The sequence below is a fragment of the Meles meles genome, chromosome X (assembly GCF_922984935.1).
Source record: "Meles meles chromosome X, mMelMel3.1 paternal haplotype, whole genome shotgun sequence".
Lineage (NCBI taxonomy): Eukaryota > Metazoa > Chordata > Mammalia > Carnivora > Mustelidae > Meles > Meles meles.
In genome coordinates, this window is record NC_060087.1 from 37,187,190 (window position 1) to 37,215,156 (window position 27,967).

At 39.6% G+C, this 27,967-nt stretch overlaps 2 protein-coding genes and 1 long non-coding RNA gene across 15 annotated transcripts in view; 2 read left to right on the forward strand and 1 right to left on the reverse strand.

Annotated features, from left to right (window-relative positions):
• The window catches only part of CASK (calcium/calmodulin dependent serine protein kinase), a 343,974-nt gene that overhangs the window by 115,702 nt on the left and 200,305 nt on the right, over window positions 1–27,967 (reverse strand). For all 13 annotated transcript variants that reach the window (XM_045994396.1, XM_045994399.1, XM_045994395.1 and 10 more), the window contains exon 6: window positions 6,097–6,199. In XM_045994396.1, coding sequence (XP_045850352.1) covers window positions 6,097–6,199 — 103 coding nt within the window. The remainder of the gene's footprint in view (window positions 1–6,096; window positions 6,200–27,967) is intronic.
• Window positions 17,720–18,531, forward strand: LOC123934362. Its single transcript, XR_006816789.1, has 3 exons — window positions 17,720–17,781; window positions 17,899–17,996; window positions 18,433–18,531. It is a non-coding gene; the product is annotated as an uncharacterized LOC123934362 (long non-coding RNA).
• Window positions 22,839–24,534, forward strand: GPR34 (G protein-coupled receptor 34; the record flags this gene model as incomplete). Its single annotated transcript, XM_045995781.1, has 1 exon — window positions 22,839–24,534. A coding segment is annotated over one exon (1,176 nt), but the record flags the coding sequence as incomplete, so codon positions are not given.

Below are 27,967 nucleotides of genomic sequence, written 5' to 3' on the forward strand. Positions count from 1 at the left end.
GCAGGGTGCATGGTACTTACCTATTTCTTGCTTAATGAAGAATTTGTTTAAATTTTCAAATTTTCACATTTGAAAATCACTAAAAATACAGAGTAGAGTAGGGGCAGGCGTGGGAGGGCAGGAGTGAGAAGACAACTTTTGACTGCCAAAAGGAAACTCTCAAATTAAATCTAATGCAGAGAACCTTCCTTTAGAATATGACCCAGCATCTGAAATCCTGTTCAACTGCTTTAGGAATCGATTGTAGCAATTAACAATGCCTAGTAATATTTTCTTCTATAGGATTTTTAAAGCTTCCTCTGAATGTTAACATTTGGTGAGAATGAGAGCTGACACAGGACTTAAACCAAAGCAAAGTCATGAAGCTCCTCTCATTCAATCTCCTTTGGCCCCTACCTTCTTTAAAGAGTTTTCTCGCAGCCCCACCCAGCAATATTCGCTTTCAGGAAGGGGTCTGATAGCAGTTGTTTGCACACGGGTAGTCATCTTTAACTCAGTATTACAGACGGAGTCTTTTCTTCTCTTGTGTGCAGGCCCAGTCTTCTCCTCCTTTCCTCCCTCCTTCCCCTGCACCTTCTCTCTCATCACATGGAGTCCAAGGTTGTTTTTACTTTGAAGACTGCACAATATGTCACCTAGAGCTCAGAACTGTGGTTTACAGTTTAAAAAAATAAAAAAGACCTTACGGATCTTCTAATCCAGCTAGAGAAAATATACCATAAAGTCCAGTTAGTGACTATCAAAACTCGGTTGGGATGGTGAAGGATAAACCAACTCTTACATTGTGTACTGGGGATATTCCTTTACTGTGGGTCACCACGGCTCTTCTCTTCCCACGTAATGGAAGAGGTTAACTTTGCGGTACAGAGAATGGAAATATTTTCATTTAAAATGTGCAGTAGATCAGTGAGAACTGTAGTGGTTAGAAGGGAAGATTTTTATTCCACTTTGCCCCATCTTGCTTGCTCTGGTAACATAAAAAATCTCAAATGATGAGAGCTAAGCCTCGTACTTCATGAAAAGCCTTGGACAGAGCTGGGCCGCTGAAGGTATTTGCCTTGTACTGATGGTAGGAGCTGGGAAAAGCAGGGTCAGAGATCAAGGTACCAGTGAGGGTGTGGGTACTATGGCATCAGGCTGGCACGTTCTTATAGTTGGGATGATGTTTTGAAATTCAACTTGACTCCTACCACTTCCTACACAAGAAAGAGCTGAACAACTCAAAAAGGAGGTTCTCTCCATTTATCTGGATCAAAGACTACTCCATTCTGGAGAATTAGTGTTCATCCTTAAGGAACATACATGTCTTTTGGTTCAAGAATTTGCTCACAGATGATGGGGGAAAGAATATATAGGAATGAGATTTTTACAGTATTTTGTGCAGATCAAATGTGAAGGACTAGAGTTAACCTTCAGTGTACACCAATCTTCCTGGACTCCTTGTTTGTGATAGTTTGACTTTTCCTTCTTTGCGGTCACTTGATTTTTATGACTTTGACTTCCTGTTCTTAGAATTTTGTGGTCAATTACCAAACCAAATAAAATGTCACTGTGTATGACATACTTCAGATAAACATTTAAATATTTAAATGTTAGACGTTGGGATAATATAATAAAACCTCAATGCCTAGAACCTCAGGTAAGGAGCTGTTTGGAATAGCCAGGACTTGAATCTTTATACACCCAAAGCTTTTTAAAATAATTTTGGATGGTTCTCTTTACAATTTTCTTTTTTTTAAAAGATTTTATTTATTTATTTGACAGAGATCACAAGTAGGCAGAGAGGCAGGCAGAGAGAGAGAGAGAGAGAGAGGAGGAGGAAGCAGGCTCCCTGCTAAGCAGAGAGCCCGACGCAGGGCTTGATCCCAGGACCCTGAGATCATGACCTGAGCTGAAGGCAGAGGCTTAACCCACTGAGCCACCCAGGCACTCCTCTTTACAATTTTCTGACTTCTTTACAATTTTTCTGACTTCAGATGCTGCACATAATGCAGCCTTTTCTTGATGACTCCGGATTGTCTTGTGGCTATCAATGAAAGAACTATGCTATGGAACAGAAATGCCCTCAGGAACTTCACAGATAAGCAAGGGTTGAGTTCTTCAGTATTAAAAGGGGGTTGTGCTTTCTACATTTTGGTATCGCTCAACGTACTTTCTGTCAGGCTTTCATGTCTTTTTTCTCGCTGTGTCTCTTCTAGCCTTGTCTTCTCCTAATTTGTTGCATAAAATCTGCTATTAACCAGAAACTGATTAGCAAGCAGGCTCTTTCATTTAGTGACAATTTCCCAAGTTCCTGCTTGGGTTCTAGGCACAGTGGGAGGTGCTGTGGACATACAGAGGGTTAAACCATGATGCTTCTTGCCCTCATAAAGCTCAGTATTTGATATGATTGCAAGTCCCTGCATAGAATACTACATGGAGGTATGTAGCTCAGATAGTTACAGTAATATGGAAGAGAAGGAAGAGGGTGATCAAACCTGGGATGGTGAAGGCCAGCTTGCTTTTAAGAAGGGAGGTTTGTCAGCTCAGTCTCTCAGTCTTCAGGAGCAGTAAGAGTTAAACAGATAGAGAAAATGACCAAAGGTATTCCAACCAGAGGGAGTAACAGATGCCTGGTATGAAGGCACATGAATCCACAAAACTATGAAAAATGGCAGCATGCCACTTCAGAGAGTATGTTCTTAGATGCTCATTTGAGAGGACCATGAATGGGTATTAAGGTCAACAAATGTCTGGCTCCAAAAATAATTTTTTTGTAGGTTCCTAGTTGTCTTCTGCATAGATGAATTTTCCAAATAGCAGAATTTCAGATAGGTTAAGTGTAAATACATGGAACATGTAAGCAGTTTCTACTATATGGAACATATAAAGGAGAGAATCCTTTTCTATTTCCATTCTACTGAGTAATCAAAGATTCCAACTGACAGGAAAACAGTTTTCTGTTAATAAGCATTAGCAAATGAGCTAATATTAGAATAATTTCACAAGGACCTTAAACAATAAGAAAACTTTCTCTAAAAGAAATCATTTATCCCTTATCTATATATGTTGTATTTTTAAAGACACTGTAATGCTTGAAATAGTTATTTCAAGACTGTAAGGAAAGGTATGTTAAGAAATGACATTTTGACCATCAGAAAGTATTTTAATTCTAGAAGCACTGAGAAAAATAAATTTTCTACAACTGATACAGTGTAGGTTCAAAATCAGTTTTATAATCATACAATTCAGGAGAAAGGCTCAAGGATTTTAGGAAAGTAGATTAATGTGGAAAAGATGTCTAGATAAATCTAATGAATCTGTTTTTCCCCTTCAATCAAGATGCATGCTAAAATATGAAGCTGATACCATGTTGAATCCTAACAGGATATGGACCCAGATAAAGAGAAACAAAGCCATATACATGGCTAGTATAGAACATATGAAAGGACTTTGTGTCATTTCATTTCACACCCTTAGTCTTGGGGATGTAAACATCAGAAGTTACTTGTTATAACTGTGCAGTCTTTTAAAAAAAAAGAAAAGATTTGTTTATTTTTATTTGAGAGTGAGAGAGAGAGAGAGAAGCAGAGAATCCCAAGGAGACTCCCTGGTGAGTGTGAAGCCCGATGTGGGGCTTGACCTTATGACCCTGCTCATGATCTGAGCCAAAACCAAGAGTCAGATGCTTAACCAACTGAGCCACCCAGGCGCCCCTATAATTGTGTAGGGGTGATTCTGTACAAATACCAGATTTGAGTTAGTTTAATAGCAACAATTGTATAAAAACAACGTGGGAGCTGTAATTGACTGTAAGATCAGTATAAGCCAGTGGTGTTATGTGGCTGTCCAAGAAGCTAATACTATTTGGGGAGTCTAATAGAAATGTAAGACCCACAGCAAAAAAGGCAATAGCCCCCAGTTCCTGTGCGCTGGACTGTACCTATGGTTGTGCTCAGTTTTGGCTCCATCCTTTGCACACTGTGAGATTCTGCACCAGTTTATATGAGGAAGGGCTAAATTAACCTAGCCAAGTTAATCTGGATAAGACTTAGGGGTCCGTGATATTGTTCTTTAAACATTGAATGGTTATCATCTGGAAGGATTAAAATTCTTCAGTGTGGCTCCAAAGGTCACAATTAGCACCACTGGGTGGACGTGATAAGAAGACAGATTTCTGTTCAATGTGAAGATGAGTGTTTCAGTACTTAAGGAGCTTTCTAAAAATGTAAATACAGTCCTGGAACACAGTGACTTCTTTGCTATGTGGGGAATTAAACTTGAGCTCAGCTTTTTGCTGGAAATTTTATGAAGGAATGTGATAATTGGTTTTAAGACTGGGGAAGTTAAGGCCCCCTTGGAATCCTGAGATTCAGTGATTTTTTTCCTAAAGATTTTATTTATTTGACAGAAAGAGAGACAGCGAGAGAGGGAACACAAGCAGTGGGAGTAGGAGAGGGAGAAGCAGGCTTCCTGCTGAGTAGGGAGCCCAATGCAGAACTGGGTCCCAGGACCCTGTGATCATGAGCTGAGCCGAAGGCAGACACTTAAAGAGTGAGCCACCCAAGAGCTCCAGACTCAATGATTCTATGATTAAATGATGTGCTACTACCTGATCCTCTGATCAGTCCTAATCACAGATGGAAGTTTTCAATTAGGGAAAAAAAATCAGTTTTTAAAGCTATACTGAACTTGCAATTCTTCATATTATTGGAAATGATTAGCTTGAAAAGATGCAAAATTAGAAGAAAATCTAAACATAATTTTAGAGGGCAATGTGATGAAATAACAATTTTAAGAATAGAACTCTGACTCCTGGCTCATTTTTCAGAAGATGGTCTATGTTAATGTTGCTTTGATATGTTAATAATAGTGTATCAAATTAGATGAAATATCCTGTGTAATGGATTGTTGTTTTGATATTTATCATTTGTCAGGTATTTGAACTTAATGTAAGTATTCATGGAGGATGACAGGTTCAAATATGTTCTGCAGGCATTTTTTATATTTTTCCTCTTTGTGAAGGCTGGCAGTATCTGGAGATGGAAAATTGAAGGCATTGAATAGAAGACTGATAATCTGTAGACTAGAGAACTAAGTCACTTGCAAAACTAAGGAACAGAACTAAAAACAGGGCAGCATTCTGAGCTGGAGTCTATCGAAGAGAATAAATAAAAACCCAAATTCTTGAATCTGGAATTAGCATCCACCTCTGCATGCTACTGGAGAGAATTTCTATTTTTAACTTTTCTACTTCTTTTTTCTGGCAGGGGAGTTTTCTAATTATGTTTTGCTTTGGCTAATAATAAAAATCAGTCTGCATTTACATCTGCTTGCTCTTCCCAGATACACAGATTGATGGCTTGGTCAGGACTCTTTCACAAATAAAAAGAGGAAAGCACTATGAAATTAAACACTAGCCGCTAATGTAAATCTGAAAGTGGTTAATCTACATGTTTTAAAATGGACTTCATTTGGCCAGTTCAACTTTATTTATTTTTAAGTAAGTTTTATGCTCAATGTGGGGCTTGAACTCACAACCCCAAGATCGAGCTGTGTGCTTCACTGATTGAGCCCGCCAGGTGCCCCTATCCAGTTCAACCTTAGAAGTCGCTTTGCCCCAGATAACACCTTCTTCCAACACTGTTTTAATCTCTGTATGCAGGGTCAGTTCTTTGCCAAGTGGTAGGAATACAAAGAGTATAAGCACAGAGTCTATTCTTTTTTTTTTTTTAAGATTTTATTTATTTTTAAGATTTTATTTATTTATTTGACAGAAAGAGAGGCAGGCAGAGAGAGAGGTGGAGACAGTCTCCCTGCTGAGTAGAGAGCCCGACGCGGGGCTCGATCCCAGGACCCTGAGATCATGACCTGGGCCAAAGGCAGAGGCTTAACCCACTGAGCCACCCAGGCGCCCCATATTCTTAAGGTACTAAAATTCTAGTCATAATTACAGTTACTAAATTCAAAATTGTGATAGCACTTTCTTGGGGGGGGAGGTTGGGGGGATGGAATTGGTATAAAACGCTGAGGATGGGCTAATATTTAGTTTGAAAGTTTTACACTAGGCTGAAAGTGACCAGGTTTTGAAGGAAATGTTTTTAAAAATGTTCTTACCTCCAGCTACAAGTCCAGACTCCCCTAATTGAATAGCTACCCCAAAGCCCCCAAGTTTAACAGGTGCCGAGTTTTCCTTTGAAGCGAGGAGAACACAGTGGGGCTGGAAAGAAAAACAGAAAACAACAAACCAAAGATAAGGATTAATTGGAGATGAGCAATTCAATTTACACAAAACTGAATAACATGACCATGCAGTAATGCATTAAAAACTCCTGGAATTATTTTGGATGCTTGAATTATTTGTGCTATTCTCACTTCTGGTTGATTTCTCCAAAGACTTACCTGTTTATCCAATGTTTTTCAGGGATTATTTGCTTCTAAGATTAGGTATGGTGCTAAGAATTACTCAGGAAGCAAGCATGTTAAAGTATGGCAGATGAATTTTCTAACTTTTCGAGCCAATATTCTCTCCTTTTTTTTTTTTTTTGAGTGATAGTCTACATTTAAGGAAAAATATTTTTTATACCTCTTGCCAAAATGTTTCTTGAGACCTCTGACTTTTCCTGCAGAGCCACTGTATCTTAATCCTTGGCTCGTTCTTTGTCTACCCTCCCACCATCCTCTTGCTTTTTTTTTTTTTTTTATTCATTCCATCCCCAAGTAAGAAGAGCCAGATTTAATGACTTTAATTGAACCTGGCTCCCAGGGAATTCAATGTTCTCCCTGGGCATGTTTTTTCTCTGGACCTGCCCTTTGTCTTTGTGGGAATGGGAAGGGAGAGAGGTGATGACTTGGCTGGCCTCTGGTCCAAGGCAAAGCATCCTTCCCAAGGAGTAGCTGTGTGACCAGGGCTCCCTAAGAATCACCTGTTTCATGGTCACAATGAGGGTTTCTCTGTAGGACCTGGTCTCAGGAAAGCACTGAACTGTGCAGACCTTCGGTCTCTGCTCAAATACTACGCTCCCCAATATGACTTGATATCACATATGACCTGCTTTTAAAATATGGGTTCGTGAAAAAAAAAAAAAAAAAAAGCAAGCTTCTTCGGGCATGGAAGAGAATAGTATTTTTGTTCTTTCCCATACTTGTTCATTTATAACATGACACAGTTTTAGCCTGTATGATAGTGGCCCCCTGCCCCCCCCAAATCCAAAGCTCTGAACTGGTGCACCCAGAGAGATATCTGACGATACAGAAAAGTGGGAGGGATCCTTACCCTGCTCAATGAAAACAGCAGGGTTCTACTCTGGAAGTTATTATTCTTTTCATCCAAAAACATTTAAAGACCTTATAATAGAGGCTCTAGCACAAAAATAGATGAGCCCTTAAATATAAATGTGTGTGTGTGTGTGTGTGTGTGTGTGTGAGAGAGAGAGAGAGCGAGCGAGAGAGCGAGAGAGAAACAGAGGAGAGGGAAGGCAAGTGTACACGAATGAGGAGTGCACTACAGCAAGACACAAAGTAGCCAGGAGGGCTTATGGGAGAGCAAGCCAAGCTCTGCAGAAAACAATGGACAGAGCCTGCTCTCCTTAAGAACGTTCAGTTGGTTCAGAGATGGAGGACAACAGACCAGAAGAAGACAGTGATGGTCCCAGCACGATTCTAGTGTAGGGGTGCAGCAGATGAACATGCAAAGGAATGGCACGATGTAGGAGAAGAAACTAGAAATTAAACCTAGATACGGTCTCCTCGTCAGTCTGTCACGTTATTAAGGAGAAGTAGAAGCTTAAATCAGAATCCCAAAGTATACCCTTTATAGTTTGTTGACTATAGTCATTCTTAAGTTACAGTTACACTGAGATTTATGTAATTCTCATCAGAGTGTGGATTCTCTCATTCTCAATAAATCCTTAAGCATAAAATTGGAGGATAGGAAATGAAAGAAACCAATATGTATAAATGAATATGAGAGACCGGGTAGTGTTAAGTGCTATGAGGTAAAAGCTGGTGGAGGTCAATGGTATGGGTCTGGACACTAAGGAGCTGCTATTTAGTAAGGGGATCAGGCTGGAGAAGAAGGATCTGGTAATACGTGAACTTCGACAGGAATGAAGGGGCAACATGGGTCATGTGGAAGCAGGTTTCCATGAGTGGGGAACAGGACAATAAGTACAAAGGCCTAGAAGCATGAGGAGGGCTGTTGTGTTTGGAGAAGAGTAAGGAAGCCAGTGTTAGGGGGAAAATGAGCAAGGGGAAGAGTGGTAAGAAATGTGATCCACATGATCAAAGGCTCTATGGTCTGGGGCTTGAAGCCATGGCCAGAACCCTGGGTTTTATGCCGAGCGAGATGGGAAACCACTGGAAAGCTGTGAGCTGAGGAGCTTTATGAGCGATCTCAGGTTTTGAAAAAATCACTTGGGCTGTTGTGTGGAGAAGAGATTGCAAGGGCATGAGAGTGGAAGAGAAGACACCAGGTAGGAGGCTACTGTGGTTGTCCAGGCAAGAGAAGATGGGGGATTTGAATTAGACTAGCGTGACAGAAGCAGTGATGGCGAGAAGTGGTCAAGTTCAGGTTCTAAAGGTTAGGCTGACAGGAGATGCTGCTGGATATGGGGTGTGAGAGAAGACGGTAAGTGTGACAACTAGGTTTCTGTTCTGAGAAACTGAATGAAAATGAAGATGCCGTTTACTAAAACTGGGAACACAGAAGACGACTTCATAAGAGGCATCAAGTATTTGGTTTTGTACAAATTGAGTGTGAGATCTTAAAAGGTGGGAGAGGGAAGGCTGGAATTAGAGATGTAAATTTGGGATCAATAGCACACAGTGTTTACAGCCACAGCAAAGATTGAAATCACTCAGGGAGTGACTACCAGTAGCAAAGAGAAGAGGGAGGTGCCTGGGTGGCTCAGATGGTTAAGTGTCTGCCTTCCACTCAAGTTATGATCTCTGGGTCCTGGGATCGAACCTCACGTCCAGCTCCTGGCTCAGTGGGGAGTATGCCTCTTTTTCTCTCCCTCTACCTCTCTCCTTTGCTCATTCTCTCTATCTCTGTCTCAATGAATAAATTTTAAAAATCTTAAAAAAAAAAGAAAGAAAAGAGGTCGGAGGAATGAGATTTGGTACACAGCAATGTTTGAGGTCAGGAAGATAACAACAATCTAGCAAAGGAAAGAGAATGCCTAGACAGTGAAGCAGGAAGGAAATCAGAGTGGCGTGGTATCCCAAAATGCTAGTGAGAGGCCATTTAAGATGAGAGCTGAGAACTGACCATTAGATCTCGCAACCTGGAAGTCCCTGATGATTTGGATAAGAGGGGTTTTGGTGGGATGATACTGACAAAAATCTCCACTGCACAAGGTTCAAGAAAAATGGGAAGAGATGATGTGGAGATAGTATATTCAGGTATCTTTCAAACCTTACTGTACCAGGAACAGAGAGATGGGAATGGGATGTAGCTAAAAGAGAAAGAGAAGCCAAGGAAGTTTCCTTTTTAATTTTTTTTTAAATTTTTTAATAAATATATAATGTATTATTAGCCCCAGGGGTACAAGTCTGTGAATCGCCAGGTTTACACATTTCACAGCACTCATCATAGCACATACCCTTCCCAATGTCCATAACCCAACCACACTCTCCCTACCCCCCTCCCCCCAGCAACCCTCAGTTTGTTTTGTGAGATTAAGAGTGTTTTATGGGGGCCGCCTGGGTGGCTCAGTGGGTTAAAGCCTCTGCCTTTCGTTCAGGTCATGATCCCAGGGTCCTGGGATCGAGCTCCGCATCGGGCTCTCTGCTTGGCAGGGAGCCTGCTTCCTCCTCTCTCTCTGCCTGCCTCTCTGCCTACTTGTGATCTCTGTCAAATAAATAAAATAAAAATCTTTAAAAAAAAAAAGAGTGTCTTATGGTTTGTCTCCCTCCCAATCCCATCTTATTTCATTTATTCTTTAAGGAAGTTTCCTTTTAAAAACTTTTTAGTATTTGCAATTAGAGAAAACAGATTATTAAACCTCTGAGTACCTTTTTAAAATATTTTATTTATTTGAGAGAGAGAAAGAGAGAGAGAGAGAAAAGCAGGCTCCCCGCTGAGCAGGGAGCCCAACTCGGGGTTTGATTCCAGGACCCTGGGATCATGACCTGAGCCAAAGGCAGACACTTAACCGACTGAGCCACCCAGGTGCCACACTTCATCTCCTAGCTTTTTTTTTTTTAAATTTTATTTATTTATTTGACAGACAGAGATCACAACTAGGCAGAGAGGCAGGTAGAGAGAGTGAGAGGGAAGCAGGCTCCTCGCTGAGCAGAGAGACTGACGTGGGGCTTGATCCCAGGACCCTGAGATCATGACCCGAGCCAAAGGCAGAGGCCTAACCCACTGAGCCACCCAGGCGCCCCTCCATCTCCCAGCTTTAATAGTTATTGACATTCTGCTGTTCTTGCTTCACCTATCCCCATTGTTTTTTTGTGCTGAAGTCTTTTAAACCAAATATCATTTCACCTGTTATTAGTTCAGTATTTATAATGGATGACTTGAGAAAATAACCATACTATCACATCCAATACAATGAACAATTCTTTAAAATCACCTAATACCAAACCACATTCAATTTTCCTTGACTATCTCAAAGACTTTGTTGTTGTTGTTTTTTACAGTTGGTTAGTTCAAAATGGTATTTAAGGTCCATACATTGCATTTGATGGTCATAGGTCTCACATCTCTTGACTCCATACCATATCCTCCTCTTACCTTTTTAAAAAACATTCATGCCATTGATTCATTAAGATACTAGCTAATTTCCCCTGTGGAATCTCCCACAATCTGGCCTTGGCTAATAGGATCTACATGGTGTCATTTAATATGTTCCTGTGTTTTTTGTAAATTGGTAGTTAGATCTAGAAGCTTGATTAGATTCACATTCAATTTTAGATTTTTTTCATGCTAATGCTTTAGTTTTTTGTAGCACATCAGGAAGAACATGATGTCTGGTTGTCCTACTTTTAGCCACAGGACTGGTCACTGGGTTCAGGTATTGCCTGCCTTGGTCCATCTTTACAATGTTCACCACTGACTTTTCTTCCATGATTTTAGCAGCCACTGATGCCCAGCTCCATAACTAGGGGTTCCAAAATGGAGGTTTTCCCCAGTATTTTGGTATGAAGACTATCAAAAACAGAGAACCGAAAGAATTGTAAATAGCCACATACTCACCACATAGATTCTACAATGAACATTTTGCTACATTTGTTTTATCAACTATCTATTCATTCCTCTATCCAACCATCAGTCCATCTTTTCACTCTAATTCAGCACATGTCATTAGAGTTTAATATTTTTTTTAAAGAGCAAGTGCACATGTTGGGTGGGGATGGAGGGGCAGAGAAAGAATCTTAAGCAGACTCCACACTGAAAGTGTGGAGCCTAATGTGGGGCCTGATCTCATGACCCTGAAATCATGACCTGAGCCAAAATCAAGAGTCAAAAATCAAGAGTCAGATGCTTGGGTGCCTGGGTGGCTCAGTGGGTTAAAGCCTCTGCCTTTGGCTCAGGTCATGATCCCAGGGTCCTGTGATCGAACCCTGCATCGGACTCTCTGCTCGGCAGGGAGCCTGCTTCCCTTCCTCTCTCTGTGTGCCTCTCTGCCTACTTGTGATCTCTGTCAAATAAAAAAAAGAGTCAGATGCTTAACCAACTGAGCCATCCAGGTGCCCCTTGAGTTTAATATTTAAAATTATGTTTAAGGTAAAATTTACATGCTGTGAAACGCACAAATGTTAAGAGTACCACTGGAGAGTTTTGACAGCTAGCATAGAACTGTGTAACCTGTATCCCTATCAAGATGTTATCATCCCAGAAACCTCCCTTGCCCTCTTACCACTCAATCTCTGCTGCCACACCCCCAGTGCAAATGACTATTCTGTTATTTGCTTATTCTGAAAAAAGTAAGTTTGTTTTGCTTATACTAGAACTGCATATACACAAAGCCATATAGTATGCACTCTTTTATGTAAGGCTTCTCTCACTCAGCATGTTTCTGAGATTCATCCATTTTGTTGTGATCAGTGGTTCATTTCTTTTACTGTTGAGTAAATATTCCCTTGTATGAATATATCACAGTTTGTCCATTCTCCTATTGAGAGACATTTGGGCTGTGTCTAGTTTGGGGTTATTATGAATAAAGCCGCCATGAACGATTTCCAGAATAACAAGTTGGTTGCCAGGTAACCTCCAAAGGTGATCAATGAATGGTTTTTTGGGTACTATTGTGAATTTATAGGTTTTTATATGTTTGATACATTTAACCAATTATAGCCATTATTCATTTTGATGCTCAAATTATCCCATTTTCTAGCCAGCAGGAGCTCCTTTAAGTCAGCTCTTATGCCCTTTTGTAAGACTCTAAAGGTCTGCGAAGTTCCTTGCTTTTAGGCAGAAGATGTCCGAGGTTTGTCTTGTGCATTTCTTGCCCCAGATCTGGAACCAACCATTTCTCCATGCACTCTCATTTCTGTTTAGTGGGAAATAGTATTTAAATTCACAATATATGCATTAGGTATGTTATTATTACTGGGTTATACCTGCTTTGACTTTTCAGTGGACAGAGCTAAAAAAAAAGTGTATTTTTTAGAAGGAGAAAAATCAATTCATACTAATATATAGTTTTTTTAAAATAGAGTTTTTACCTGACTTCTTTGATTTTGTCAAGTAATATTGGTACCTAATGACATTAAGATAATTACTCATTTGCTTTATCCCCTAGGGTGTGTGTATAAAAGTACCTACATTACCAGTAACAACAAAACCACCATATGCCGTTTAAGATTTTTTTGTGATTCTTTTTGTTCTTATGATATATCCTCACGAGGATGTCCAGTCAAATTACTGTCTTGCTACTGAATAAAATAAGAATTCACGAGTCTGTGCTGATGTAAATAAGTAAATGAACAGAGAGAAGGAGAAACTTTCATGTAAGTATAAAACCAATTAATAAATATAAAAGAAATTCTGGCACTAGAAATCATCATTTGGCAGTTATCATCATGATAACGGATGCAAGTGAGAACCATTAAAAGGTAGTTACTAGTGGGTAAAAGTCTGAAGAGTGACAGGATATTTGTATAATCTCAGAGTAACTCCCCACAGGATATTTATTAACTACAAAAGGTAAAATAGTAATTTTCCAGAGAAGCAACCTGGCAGACACTCCTATCAAAGTTACTACTGCTAATAGTGGGACTAATTAAGAGCACGTGCTTCCTTCACTGACAAGCACTCAGCAACACTCTGTGGTATTCATGTCAAAGGACATAACTGCATCGAATCGTGAGGAAACATCAGACCAACTCAAACTGAAGGGCATTCTAGAGAGTACTGGGCCCATGCCCATATTCTTCAAATACTGTTTCAGATGAAAGGGATCAAAAGAGACAGAAAAGACTGAACAGCTAAAATGCAATATATAATCTTGTTTTTATTTTTGCTATAAAGGATATTATTAGGACACTTGATGAAATTGGGACAAGGTCTGTAGATTACATAAATTCCCTGATTTTGATCATTTTACTATGGCTATTTAGAGAATTCCTTATTTTTAGGAACTATATAGACGGACAAAGAGAGAAGAGTGAAAAACTGAGAAAGATAAAACCAACATAGAAAAATGTTAACATGGGGAATCTGAGTGAAAGACAATGGGAATTCTTTGTATTACTATCGGAACTTTTCTCTAAGTCTAAAATATGTAAAAAAAAAAAAAAAAAGAAAACAACAACCCCATCTTATTTATTAAAAGATTTTATTTATTTAAGAAAGAGAGAAAGCATGAGTGGGGGGAGGGGTAGAGGGGGAGGGAAAGACTCTCAAGCCGACTCCATGTTGAGTGTGGAGTCCAATGTGGGACTCCATCTCACAAACCTGAGACCATGACCTGAGGTGAAATCAAGGGTTGGACATTTTAACCGACAGAGCCACCCAGGCACCCCAAAACCCACACTAAAGTCATTTAAAAGAATTCTCCTTGTGGTTATGCTTTCAGTTTGTTACCCAGTGAGGCCAATTTGTTTGAATTAGATTTTGACTTTTGGTGTTTGGATTATGTAAAACATGTACATGCGCCTGGGTCAAGTCGGTCAAGTGTCTGCCTTTGGCTCAGGTCATGATCTCGGGGTCCTGGGATTGAGCCTCACATCGGGCTCCCTGCTCAGCAGAGAGTCTGCTTGTTCCTCTCCCTCTGCCCCTACCCGCCCTACTCATGCTCTGTCTCAAATAAATAAATAAAATCTTTAAAAAAATAAAACATGTACATAATTCCAAAGTCTACACTGTAAACAAATTTCATTCGGAGAGGTCTAGCTTTTGTACCTTCTCCTTCCCCTTAATCTCTCCTTCCTCTTTTGTAAGTATTTGTATTATTTTTTGGTTTATCCTTCCATTGTTTGTTATCTTTTATGAAAATAAGAAAATACATACAGATATTCAAAAGTTTCATGTAACAGTATGATTGGTGGGTCCATAGCAGCATCTAGAAATTTTCAGGGAGGTTTTTGTTTTGTCTTTGAGAGAGAGAGAGAGAGAGAAAGACACTTGTGTGCCAATGGGAAAGATCCCGTGGAGAGGAAAACAGGACCCAGGAGAAAGAAGGGATGGGATATAGTGTGCAGGTGGGGAGAGGGGTTGGCCCCAGCAACAGTGAGGAAGGCAGGGTCCGGGAGCACCTGTAGATGCAAGCAGATGGGGATGTAGGAGTATGAGGAAGTTCTCTTCTGAGTACTTCTGTTTTCTATTTACGTTGAAATAAAAGTGATCTTCAGGCGGGAGTGGGGAAGGAGAGGGGGTTGTTGGCAACTTGAGCAGTGTGAAGGTGTGGAAAAATATTTTCAAAGAATGGGACAATGGGTTGACTAAGGAAGTGGTTCTCAAACTTCAGCCTCAGAATCACATGGATTTGCTGGCTTCCACCCCCCCCCCCCCAGTTTCTCATCATAAGGTCTGGGATAAGGTCAAGAACATGCATTTCCAACAAGTTCTTGAGTGATGTTGATCATGGGAGCTATGCTTTGAGAACCGACAGACTAAGGAAATATAGCAGGACTGCTGGCAGCACTGAGGCTCACTTGAGGTTTGTGGTCATGAATGCTAAGTGAGAACAATCAACACAATTGGGTGTTACCTAGTAGTCCTCATTTCAGCCAGCAGGGTTCCGGTCTGGAGTAGGTGATGAGCTGAATTTAACCAGGATTGGGATTTAGATGGAGAGAGGATGGTGATATCAGTAATGGATGGTGCCAGACAAACGTATCCATTTATTTATGCTTTTCTACTTCCATCTTTATATAAATGATGAGCTAAGATACCAACAAAGGAGGAAGAGGATACATGAGAATGAGCAAAGAATGAGAGACAGAACGTAGAAACCTCAGAATGAATAGGAATAAGCTCATGTAAGGGAAGAACCAGAGAAAGATTACAGATCCCACTCAACTTACAATGGGGTTATGCCCTGATAAATCCATCATAAGTTGAAAATACTGTCAGTTGAAAATGCAGTTAATACATCAAGTCTTCTGAATGTCACAGCTTAGCCAGGCCTACCTTAAACATGCTCAGAATACTTACATTAGCCTCCAGGTGGGCAAACTCATCTGACACAAAGCGTATTTTATAATAAAGTGCTAAGTATATCAGGTAATTTATTGGCTACTATATCCAGAGTGAAAAAGAGAATGATTGCACAGCTACAGAACGCTTAAACGTATATTGGGTACTGACGCTCATGATGCTGTGGCTGACTGGGAGCTGTGGCTCACTGCCATGGCCCAGCCAATACGAAAGAGGATTGGGCCACCTATCGCTTGCCTGGGAAGAGACCAAAATTTGAAGTGCGGTTTCTACTGAATGCATATTGCTTCTGCACAATTGCAAAGTCAAAAAATCGTAAGTTGAACCACTGTAAGTCGGGGACTGTATATATACTCAAATCTGGTCACGGTAGGGTCACCAGAGCACTGAAGATTAAAACAGAATTAGTATTTTGCAAATGGAGGCTAAGGTATAGAAAAATAGCTGGTATAACATAAAAAACATTTATATTAGATTTAGTGAAACAGAATGCTAATAAATACCTATTTAGTTATAAAAAAAACCTCTGCCACACCAAAATATATTTGCACAGCTTGTTTATCACAGCATTATTCCCAACAGCCAAGGGGTGGAAGCAACCCAAATGTCCACTGACAGATGAATGGAGAAAGAACATGTGATACATATACATACAGTGAAACATTATGTGGCTTTAAAAAGAAGGAAGTCATGTCACATGCTGTAACATGGGGTGAACCTTGAGGATATTATGCTCAACAACAACAAAAAAGCCAGCTGGAGAAGTACACTATATGATTCCACTCAAATGAGTTATCTACAATAGCCCAAATCATATCAAGTAGAAAGGGAATTGCCAAGGGTAGAGAAACGGAATTAGTGTTCAGTGAGTGTAGAGTTTCACTTTTGCATGATAAAAAAGTTCCGAAGATCTGCTGCACAAGAATATAAATATACTTAATAGTACTGAACTGTTTAAAAATCGTTAAGAAAGCAAGTTTAATACTATCGGTTTTTTTTTCTTTATCTTTCTTTTCTTTTTTTTTTAAACACCGCACACACACAAAATTCCTGCCAGACCAACACAGTAACCCTCTTCCTTCTCAGGAGTTCTAAGGGGAAGTAAGAGCTATGAAGTATTTTCATTCTAGCAATTTTAAAATATTTTGTCCCATGTGTCATATTCATAACAAACCAAAAGCTCTGGAGAATATGAGTTCAGAAGAGTGAATGCACCCAGGAATAATGAGAATGTTAGATAAAGCCTAATGAGTTAAATACTGTTTAGGGTAAACAAAGCTGCAGGGTAACAATTATGGGTAGGATAAAAACTAATCTTTCACTTCAGATGACAAGGAAAAAAGGGAAACGCCATGAAACTGCAGGGCCAGCAGTTACATAGATGGACAGATAGTCATTAAATACTGGACTAAAAATAAAAACTGTAGAATCCCTTCATTATTTTCTTTAAAACAGAGATTTCAGTTTACTTGGGAGAATTTATCGTAGTGATAAAAAGGGGAGAATACCGTCATAAATCTCATCTAGTCCTAAGACTGTAACATTGTTTTAGAAAATAAATCCAAGGTCTTAAAGGGATCCATGAAAATCTACTAAAATAATGTACAACCCAAATAAAACTTAAAAAAACCCACAGGAATAAAATAATTCTAATATCTAATATCTAATAATCTGTTACTGATGTTAGTACAATTCAATACAGGAATGCCATTTTATGTGAAAAACTTAATTTCTAAAATGAATCCTGAAAGAAACATATTCAGTGCTTACTATGCCTCATTTCTTAGCAAAAACAGAGAATGCATAACTCTGCTTACAATTTATAAAACTTTTTTGTTTCGGGGGGGATAAGGGAAAACCTCCCACAATCGTGAAGGTGAAAGGTATTCATATGAAAGATAGAAATGATTTTCTAAAGGTTAAGTGTTGACTGAGCGTACACATAAAATGGCTGCATGCTGGTGGGCTTCTGAACATTTTCACAAGGAATCGGAGGGATGGCATATTGAAGAAAGAAAGAAAAGGGGAAAAAAAAAACCTTGTTACCACATGCAAATATAAAAAAAAAAGGCAACCTCAACCAATTGTACCACGACCGGATGGAGGAGCCCAGCTGACATACAAAGACAAGTCTCTGTGTTTAGGGAAGCTTGGGGTTCTGCTCCTTCTACTGCAAGAGAGCCTGACCTGTGAGTACTCCTTGATTTCAACTCTATAAATGACCCATTATTTCAGTTAAAATTTGATTGTCTGAATACTAAAAGTGAAACCTGCTTTTTGGTGACTAGCAGCACTTTGCTTTTTAGAGACCCGAGTCAACTGCTTGAATGAAACCTCTCTGCCTTGATTTGACTTGAAAGGAGGCTGTCCTCTTAGTTACTGGAAGTACTGTAGGTCACTGCAGGTACTGAAGCTCGTAGTATCAATATTGTCACGTTGCTTATGCTGTCCTTTGTATATTGCCATAAAGACTTGCAGGGCCACTTGAACCCATTAAGAGTTATTTTCATATGCAATGAATTTTATCTCCAATGTATTATAAATGATCTATCACTTACTAACTTTATTGTTTTGCTGTTTCCCTATTTGCACCAGTTGTGCTTTATTGTATTGTTACTATTTTATGGTAATTGCCAGATGAATTAAATTTTAAGTTGGGTGTTTCTGAAGTAAATGAGGTGAATATTAGAAAAAAGAAAAAGCAAAATACGTGGTCGTTACTTCAACTGCAATGTTTCCAAATGCTTTTTAGACACAGTTAAGTTTATAACAAAACGTAATGAACTAGTAATAGTATTATTTCCACAGTAATGTGCTTCCAATTTTGATTCTGTATGCAGCAATTAATGTGACCTTTGAAGCATGGCCTGAATGACTCAGTGGCCAGCAAGTCAAACTACAGTGAAAGGTTGCTGCCATTGCCATTACTGCCGAATAGGTATGTATTTTCACATAGCAATGTGATGTTTTCACAAACATACCCAGAATGCATTTAAAACCTTGGACTCTTTGGAGGCCACAGTAGAATGTGTCGGGCGCTGGCCTCCAGTACAGAAGCTGAGGCTTCTATATGTCTATAGACATGAGCCAGTTGGCAGCTACTGGCCAGGGGGTGGTGGTGCTGGGTACAACGCAGCACTAACACAGGGGGGACAAACATGAGGATTTGTCAAGTAACGACCTTAAAAAAAAAAAAAAAACTTTTACCATCTACTCTCAGAAAACCATTGTGACCATGTCAATATAGCACACAAGTCACAAGTAACACCCACTGGGAAATTTGTCCACTGTGCAAATACAGTGGTTTGTTTCTTGTTCTCATTGGCCATTCTTAAATGAGTAGTTTTTAAAACATCAATAAATGGCCTTAAGAACAGTGAGTGAGTGACACACTGTAAAGGAGGTGAAAATCAGCCATTAAGTGTAAAACAGAAGGTAATCTGTTAATTAATAGATGCATTGCTTTTGCTTTATTTGTTAATTAATAATAAATGACTGGACACTAGCCATCTATTACTATTTAAACAAATGCATTGCTTTTGCTTTATTTTCTTTAAGCTTACAAATAGAGCAAAACCAGAAAGGTCTACTGGCAACCCTGTCCAATTATTACTAATTTATTTTATTGTCAGATTGAAGCTGGAGCAAATGGTTTCAGGATATGTGCTTTGTAGAAATATCTTGATGATGGCGTTCTAGAAATATCTTGATGATGGCTTTCAGGCCTAGAAGTAAGTTTGAAAAGATATGCTCTGGGAGATCTGCTGAACATTCTGATGAATGATTCGTGATACTGTAAATGCTGGACTTCTTTACTTACTAAAATGGACAGAGCAAATGAGAAGAGTACGACCTTTTTGCAAAGAAGTAAAGCTAGAAGGTATAATCTCTTCTTAAAATTGCTGCTGTGAGGGGCACCTGGCTGGCTCAGTCGGTAGAGCATGTGACTCTTGATTTCAAGGTTGTGAGTTTAAGCCCCACATCGAACGTAGATTACTTAAAAATAAAATCTTTTAAAAAATCATTAATGTGGATAAAGTTAAAGACCCATGTCTAGATACTGCTGACAGCACTCGGCATTAAAAAAGAAAATGCTGATCCTGTGTGATTAGGAGGAGTGAGGTTTAGCGAAAAGGATCATGGACCCTAAAAGCTAGGCAGAGTTCCAGCTCTGGTACTGCCATTTAAGAGCTGTGCGGTCACGGGTAAAGTTGGCAACCTCTTGATCTCTCATTACTTCTTTTGGAATACCTACCTCACAAGGTCACGATGAGGATTATGCAAATGAAGTAATATCAATGTGGTTAACACACTGTCCAGTACATGGCAACTGCTAAATAAATATTATTATGGACCCAGCCATCTAGCTCAAGGGTTCAATTCTGGCTGCAGATTAGAATCCTCTGAGGAGCTTTTAAAGGAAACCACTGCCTGGAGCCCACTGCAGACCAATTAAATCAGGAGATCTGGGGTTGGAGCCAGGCATGGATACCCTTAAAAAGCCCTCAAAAGGATTCTAATAGGCAGCCGGGACTGAGAGGCACTGAGAGTCTCTTCTACAAAGCACCCAATCAGTGGTTGTCTCGAGATGTCTGGGGCTAAGACCCTTATTGCCTCCCAAGATAGCCTGTTTCATTCTAAAACAGCATTTCCTTAATAGGAGGCCACATCTGCCTCTGCAGTTTCCAGTCACTAGTCCTTGTTCTGCTTTCTGAAAACACAGATCACAAGGTGAAATTCTTTTCTCCGTGGCTCTGTAAAGCGTTCCCATCTCCAGAATCGGGTGCTTTTTTCCTTCAGCTTGCTCGTAAGACATGATTTGGGCTTTCCTCCCCTTTTGTTCTGTGCCTGTTTCATGTGTGCTGTTGGGATGAAACACTGCATTCCAGGTGAGGCTCTGAGGTCCTCCCAGCTTGGAACTGGCAGTAACACCCCTCAGATTAGTAGTAACGGTCTTCATCTAAGGCACTCTGTGTCTACGAATTCAGCCAAAGAAGGGGGTTGGTTGTTGCTGCAGCCACAGAACGCTACCAACACAGCAACCACAGTCAATTGCAATTTAGTTTCTTACTGCAGCTCAAGCCCCTCCTGTACTTGTACAACTTCACCTACTTTTCTACTAAATACCCTCTTTCATTCAATAATATTTATTGGGCTGAGAGGCAAACGAAAAGGACTTGGTTCTGAACCCTAATGGGGTTTAAAATATGGCACGGGAGGAGGAAAAAAACCCAAACCAAACCAAAAGAACTACTACTACTCACAGAGGAGTTCTCACAGTCGTTTCGGCTGTCTGAGCTCTCAAAATCCCATCACTTGCCATCAAGTTCCTCTTCATTGGGGGGCAATGAAAGGTTTCTACCTGAGCTTCTGCAAGCTCCCCACGTAAACACACAAGGCAAATCCCTCCTTCAGGCACCCTTTTCCTCTTCCTGGTAATCTAGATCGCATTTATCGCTTCATTTTTTGGCAACCCGCCATTCTTCCTAGATGGCCCTTTCCTTTTAGAATCTCAGATCACCAGAAACATGCCTGTAAGTTTCTATAAACGTCGCCGACATCGGTCTTCCTGCAGTTGAGACACAGGACAGACCTGAACTCTGCAGACGGGCCCTCACCAGGGATTACATAACTTCCTCTTTACCAGTCGGTTCCTCTTCCCTGGAATCAATTTTCCCTCTTTGACAATATTTTAAACTGGAATTTTACCCTCAATGGCATGGTTTCTTCTCGATCAAATTATAGATAGACTTTTAAGATAAGTTCTTCCAAATGTTTTTTTTCTGTGTATCATGCCACATCAAGAATTACTGTAATTCAAATTTGCTTTACACGACAGCATTCAGAATTTGAATGCATGTGCCTACAAAAACATTTACTGACAGCAGGAACGTGGTCTTGGTCACCTTTGTTTTCCATGTAGTATTTAGCCAGGTGTGAAATATTTACTAAAGTGAGATTAGTCCAAAGGTGTTTTTTTTTTTTTTTTAGAGCTAATTTTCATGGACCACTTTTACATGCTAGGGTTAAGTTCTTCATACACATTGTGCATTTTTACAGATAAGAAAACGAAGGTTTAGAAAAGATTAATTGGTTTGATCAAGGTCACAGAGTTAGGTCTGATTTTGGTAACCTTGCTCTGAACATCTTTATGTTATATCTGCTAAGATGCCACTGTAGAGAAATGGGGCAGTTGCTCTAAGAAAGGAAGGGGATGAGACCTCCTGGAACCTTCTCTTCATGTCTTCTTGCTCCTTAGGATGGCCTCCCAGGCTGAGTTCTTCATAGCAATCAATGCCCAGGACAAGGCCAAGAACAGGTAGCATTGTTAACATTCTCTGTTGCCACGAACAAGTGGAATCCACACTCTATCTCTTACAAGGTTCTAGCAACAGTCACCTAACACAGGGCACAATAAGCTGCAGTTACTTATTTCAAAATCCTGGAATGCACATCCTGTTTTCCATCTCACTATCACTCTAGATTTCTAGGTCAGGAGACTGCCTGGCCCAACTGGTGGCTGTTGCCACCTGACTTGGTTTTGTTTGGCTATTTTGCTCTCCTGTTGCAGTGTTACAACAAGTCTGCCTAAGGAGGCAGGTGCTCTGCTCTCTTGGTCTGCCTGCCCTGCAGGCAAATGATTTTAATACGCCCAACTCAGTCTTAGGTTGCAAAGGAAGAGATTGAGGACTCTTTCCTATTTATATCTTGGAATGGAGGACTGCCACAGTTTATCTGTCTTATGCTATGTGGTAACCCTTGTCAAAATGAATGAACGCCATATCCAAGGGAAGGCGTCAAGGCAAGAAGCTGGGCAGGGGTCAGCAGTGGGCCCAGCTCACTCATGGCTGTAACTACCTTAGGGATGTCCCTTATCTTTGAGCAATGTGAGCTGTCACTTCTCTTCACCTCCGTCTCTATTCCTATAAAAAAAACTCCCTGTGGAAAGTGAAATAAACCTTGAACGTATACAGCAGCCATAGGAAAAGTTAGAGCAGGACATTCCCTAAGACTCTCCTACATTTACTGCTTGTTTTGTGATATCGTAATGCTGCTACATACGTAGTGTAGATAGTCAAAGTTTCTCACGTCTAAAGATCAATCATGGATTATTTGGGCTTTGAGTTAAAGCGACTGCTATTAAAATGACAAATGACTTGATGCTGCATTCTGTTGCAGGAAAAATCTGAAGACATAAAAGCTACACACAAGGAAGATGTCATTGGGCACCTCTGCTTTTTGATCCCTACACCGGACAATAAGAAGTCACATGGTAACAACGATGAGTGCTTCAACCGGCAGCTGGCCTTCCTCCTCCCAGAAAGACAGCTTTATGGCCAGTCATAGCATCCAAGGGCTGAACCACTCAGAAGACCCAAGCAGTCCTAATCAACCTGGTATTACTGCTACTCCAAATGGTACCTGTTCCATGGATGAGAAACTACTCTCCAGCCTGTTAACAATATCCTACTCTGTTATTTTCATCGTGGGACTGGTTGGAAACATAATTGCCCTCTATGTATTTCTGGGTATCCACCGCAAAAGAAATTCCATACAGATTTACCTACTGAATGTAGCTATTGCAGATCTCTTACTGATCTTCTGCCTGCCTTTCCGAATAATGTATCACATTAACGGGAACCAGTGGACACTCGGTGTGATCCTTTGCAAGGTTGTGGGAACACTATTTTACATGAACATGTACATTAGCATTATTTTGCTTGGATTTATCAGTTTGGATCGCTACATAAAAATTAATCGGTCTATACAACAACGAAGGGCGGTAACAACCAAACAAAGTATTTACGTTTGCTGTACAGTATGGACAGTTGCTCTTGCTGGATTTTTAGCTATGATTACCTTAACCCTTAAAGGAAATCATAATTCCACAGTGTGTTTTCATTACAGAGAGAGGCATAATGCCAAAGGAGAAGCAATTTTTAATTACGTTCTTGTGGTAATGTTCTGGCTAATTTTCTTACTAATAATCCTTTCATATATTAAGATCGGCAAGAATCTACTGAGGATTTCCAAAAGGAGGTCAAAATTTCCCAATTCTGGCAAATATGCCAAAACAGCCCGGAATTCCTTTATCGTACTTATCATTTTTACTGTATGTTTTGTTCCCTATCATGCCTTCCGATTTGTCTATATATCTTCACAGCTAAATAGCCCGTCTTGCTATTGGAAGGAAATCATTCACAAAACCAACGAGATCATGTTGGTTTTCTCATCTTTCAATAGCTGCTTAGATCCAGTCATGTATTTCCTGATGTCCAGTAACATCCGCAAAATAATGTGCCAACTTCTTTCTAGACGATTTCAAGGGGAAGGGAGCAGAAGTGAGAGCACTTCAGAATTTAAGCCAGGATACTCTCTGCATGATACATCTGCCACAGCTAAAATTCAGTCTATTGCTTAAAGCACTTGAGGGAAACACATTAAAAAGGATGAGAAAACACAACCTCTTAATTCCTTACAGAACTAAAAATTATGAAACAAAGCTCTAGCGTTTGCAAAGCTCAGACCTGTTCAAAGCTCTTTGCTTATTTGTGATATTTCATTTGCTTAGTTGTAAACTATTTCAAGGGAAAGAAAAGCTTATACTCATCACTAGATTTTAAATCTATATGTAACGTCTTTTCAAAATAGGCTGTTAAGCTAACACTCAACACAGATTATAAAGTTAAGTGAAATTTATGGTTTTAACCACAAAAGAATTAAAATGTCATGGTTTCTCAAATCACTAACATAGTTACTCAAACTCAAGCACTTAATACTAATTTCAAGTGCATTTAAAAGTAAGTTAAATGATTGGCAGACTGACAAGCATGTCAGAAAATGTATATTCTTTGTCATTGAAAAAGCCTGTATAATTTGCTACTGTATTCATTTATGCCTAAACCTTTATAACAGATGAAATAATAAAATTCTAATAAAAACTGAAGTCACCCATTATCTATCACTGTTTAGATCAAATAGAAATAATTTAAGTATGGTATAGTAAAGTCAAACAACAGAGGAGCTAAGAATTTGATAGCCTAGCAACAGGATTTGAACCTACGCCTTACTTAAAACAGATTTAGAAGTGACTCAGTCATCTTGGACCATGTTGTGATAGAGTAAAATTGAAAATAGGCACACCCTATGGTCTACCATGTCTGATACTAGGTATACATCTGACAGAACCATAACACATTTACAAGAAAACTTATATAATGATGCTCAGTGAGCTGTTGGGTCATGATATCAAACAACTGAAACGATCTGAGTTGGGTATCCATCAGCAAAGGAATGGAGAAATACACTGTTCACAAAATGGAGTATTACACAGTGCTTTGATGAAATGAACTACACCTGCATGTATCAACATGGAGAATTATTACAAACAATGCTGAATAGAAAAACACCCCCAAACCCAACTGCAAAAACATAGACAAACCATATGAAATCATTTATGTAAAATACAAAAACACACGAAATACCATATTCTTCCTGGACCTATAGGTATGCAATAAAGGCACAAAATGTGCATAATATACACAGCATAACACAACCAACTTCGAGTTATATGGTTACAGCTGGAGAGATTTGAAGCAAACATGGCAAAATGTTAAGTTGGTTAAACCTGTGTGATAGTACTTGGGTATTTATTATATTATTTTTGGCATATTGCTGAGTGTTTGTAGTATTTTATAATAAAGAAAACTTACAGATTAGAATTAAAGGGAGCAAATTCTGAAATCTTCATGTATGCTCAAAATTAAATGGAGAGTAAGCTCTAAGAAAAAGGGTTCTTATTTAGCGAGGGCTCCTGGGAACTTAGTGCGCTTCAAGGCACACAGGCGGCCATAGGTATCTGTTGAATAATTCAATGAGTGAACAAATGAGCAGATGAGTGAGACAGGGAAGGGGGTTGCTTAATAGAACTGAAAAAGTGGGTGTATTTTTTTCCCTAGTCAATGTATCTCGGATAGCTGCACAGAACATTATATAATTGGAATCAGGAGCTGTCATTAAGGCAACTATTTTTAAAAGTTTGTCCAGCATTTATTCAGTTTTTTGGTCACACACGGAACCAGAATGCCATTGAGTAAATATGTAAAAGCTGTTATGACAAAGTCTAAGGATCCCCTCATATGTTTGTCACAAAGTAGGAGAATTTCTTAGAGTTAGAATAATTCTTCAAACTTCAGGTGGGCCAGTGGCTGGGGAATCAATGGTAAAGAGTATGAAGAATTTTGTTAGGGTTGAATTTATTTTAATGAGATTTGGTTTGTATATAATTACTGCGCAGCCGTGTATCAGTAAGTGCACGTGACTGACTGAATAAAGAACAGGTCAAAGCAGAATAATATTTAAAAAAACAAGAAATATTTGAGAATAAAAATGGAAATATGCAGAAAAATTAGCAGCTTAGAAAAAAATTTACATTACTTTGCTCTGACAATGTTAGCAAATACCACCAAACTGAAATTTAGCATTTCTGTTTGTATGGTTTTAAAATACGACAATACTGGGTGCCTGGGTGGCTCAGTTGGTTAAGTGACTGCCTTTGGCTCAGGTCATGATCCTGGAGTCCCGGGATTGAGTCCCACATTGGGCTTCCTGCTCCACGGGGAGTCTGCTTCTCCCTCTGACCTTCTTCCCTCTCATGCTCTCACTCTCTCTCTCTCAAATGAATAAATAAAATCTTAAAATATGACAACACTAATCTTCTCTCGTGTTCTCAAACGTAAAAATTTTTTTTTTATAATGCTGGTAAACAATTTATATCCCTATGTGTCTCTACTATAAACATAACAGCTTGAATGGTTATATTACATTGTGTGTGTGTGCACATGTGAGGAGGGGCAGGGAGGGGCAGACGGAGAGGGAAAGAATTCTCACGCAGACTCCCTGCTGAGCATGGACCCTGACACAGGCAGATCCCACAATCATGAGATCATGACCTGAGTGGAAATCAAGAGTCAGATGCTTGGGATGCCTGGGTGGCTCCAGTGACTGGGCGTCTGCCTTCAGCTCAGGTCGTGATCCTGGGGTCCTGGGATCAAGTCCCGTGTCAGGCTCCCTGCTCACTGGTGAGGCTGCTTCTCTTTCTGCCTGCTGCTCCCCCGGCTTCAGCTCTCCCACCCTCTCTCTCTCTCTCTGACAAATAAATAAATAAAACCTTAAAAAAAAAAAAGAGACGCTTAACTGACTGAGCCACCCAGGTGCCCCACACAATGGCATTCTTTAAAAAAAAAAAATTAAAAAGCACACTGAGTTAATTCTTGGTATAATAATTGTGGTAAAATAAATTTTGACAAAAGTCAATCTGAGCTTAAGTTTATAATGGATTTTATTTATTGACAGAAGTTTCACTAATAACATGTTAGAGTAACCTGAATCCTGCAAATGTTTGTAAATTTTTTTTTAGATTATATATATATTTATTTGACAGAGAGAGATCACAAGTAGGCAGAGAAGTAGCCAGAGGGGGAGGGGGAAGGAGGCCCCCTGCTGGGCAGAGAGCCCCATGTGGGGCTCAATCCTAGGGTCCTGGGATCATGACATGAGCCGAAGGCAGAGGCTTAACCCACTGAGCCACCCAGGTGCCCCATGTTTGTAAATTTTTAACATGATACTGATTTACAAAATTTAAAGCTATTTATTATATATAATCTTTAATTTCTTACTAAGCGTTAGTGTTTTCAAGCAGGAAACACTTGTCCCTACATCCCCCAACCCAACGTTTAGTTCTAGAAGCATGCAGAAAAAGGTAATTCCCGAGTATACATATATCCTCACCTTGCAAAAGATACTCAGAACAAGTTTCTAAATAGCATCTCACATATGCAAGACTAAACAAGGGCAAAATAAAATGCCTGGCTGCCAGGCTGATACCCAATGCTGAGTACTGCTGTTCATTTTGGAAAAGTATTTGGAGCAGAGCTGGGTTTGATGATGGTTAACTTTCTAAGATCAGATCACTAGAAAAAGGAAATTTTGTTCAAGTCCAGAAGGTTTTATTTTCAACTTCTTTGATCAGGTCACTAGAAAAAGGAAATTTTGTTCAAGTCCAGAAGGTTTTATTTTCAACTTCTTTTTAAAATGGATTCTTCAGTCCTGCCAGTATAAAAGTAGAATAAAATTACAACTCTTTGAAGCAAAGCCTTACTGAAAGTTACCCACAAGAGAAAACAGCATGAAATAGAGTTCTCCTAACAGGCAACCTGGATTTTGCAGAAACATATTAACAGGCTATTTTTAAGGTTTTTAAAAAAGATTTTATTTATTTATTTATTTATTTACGTGTGTGTGTGTGTGTGTGTGTGTGTGTGTGTGAGAGAGAGGAGACACATCAGCGAGGATGAGGGGCAGAGGGATTGGGAG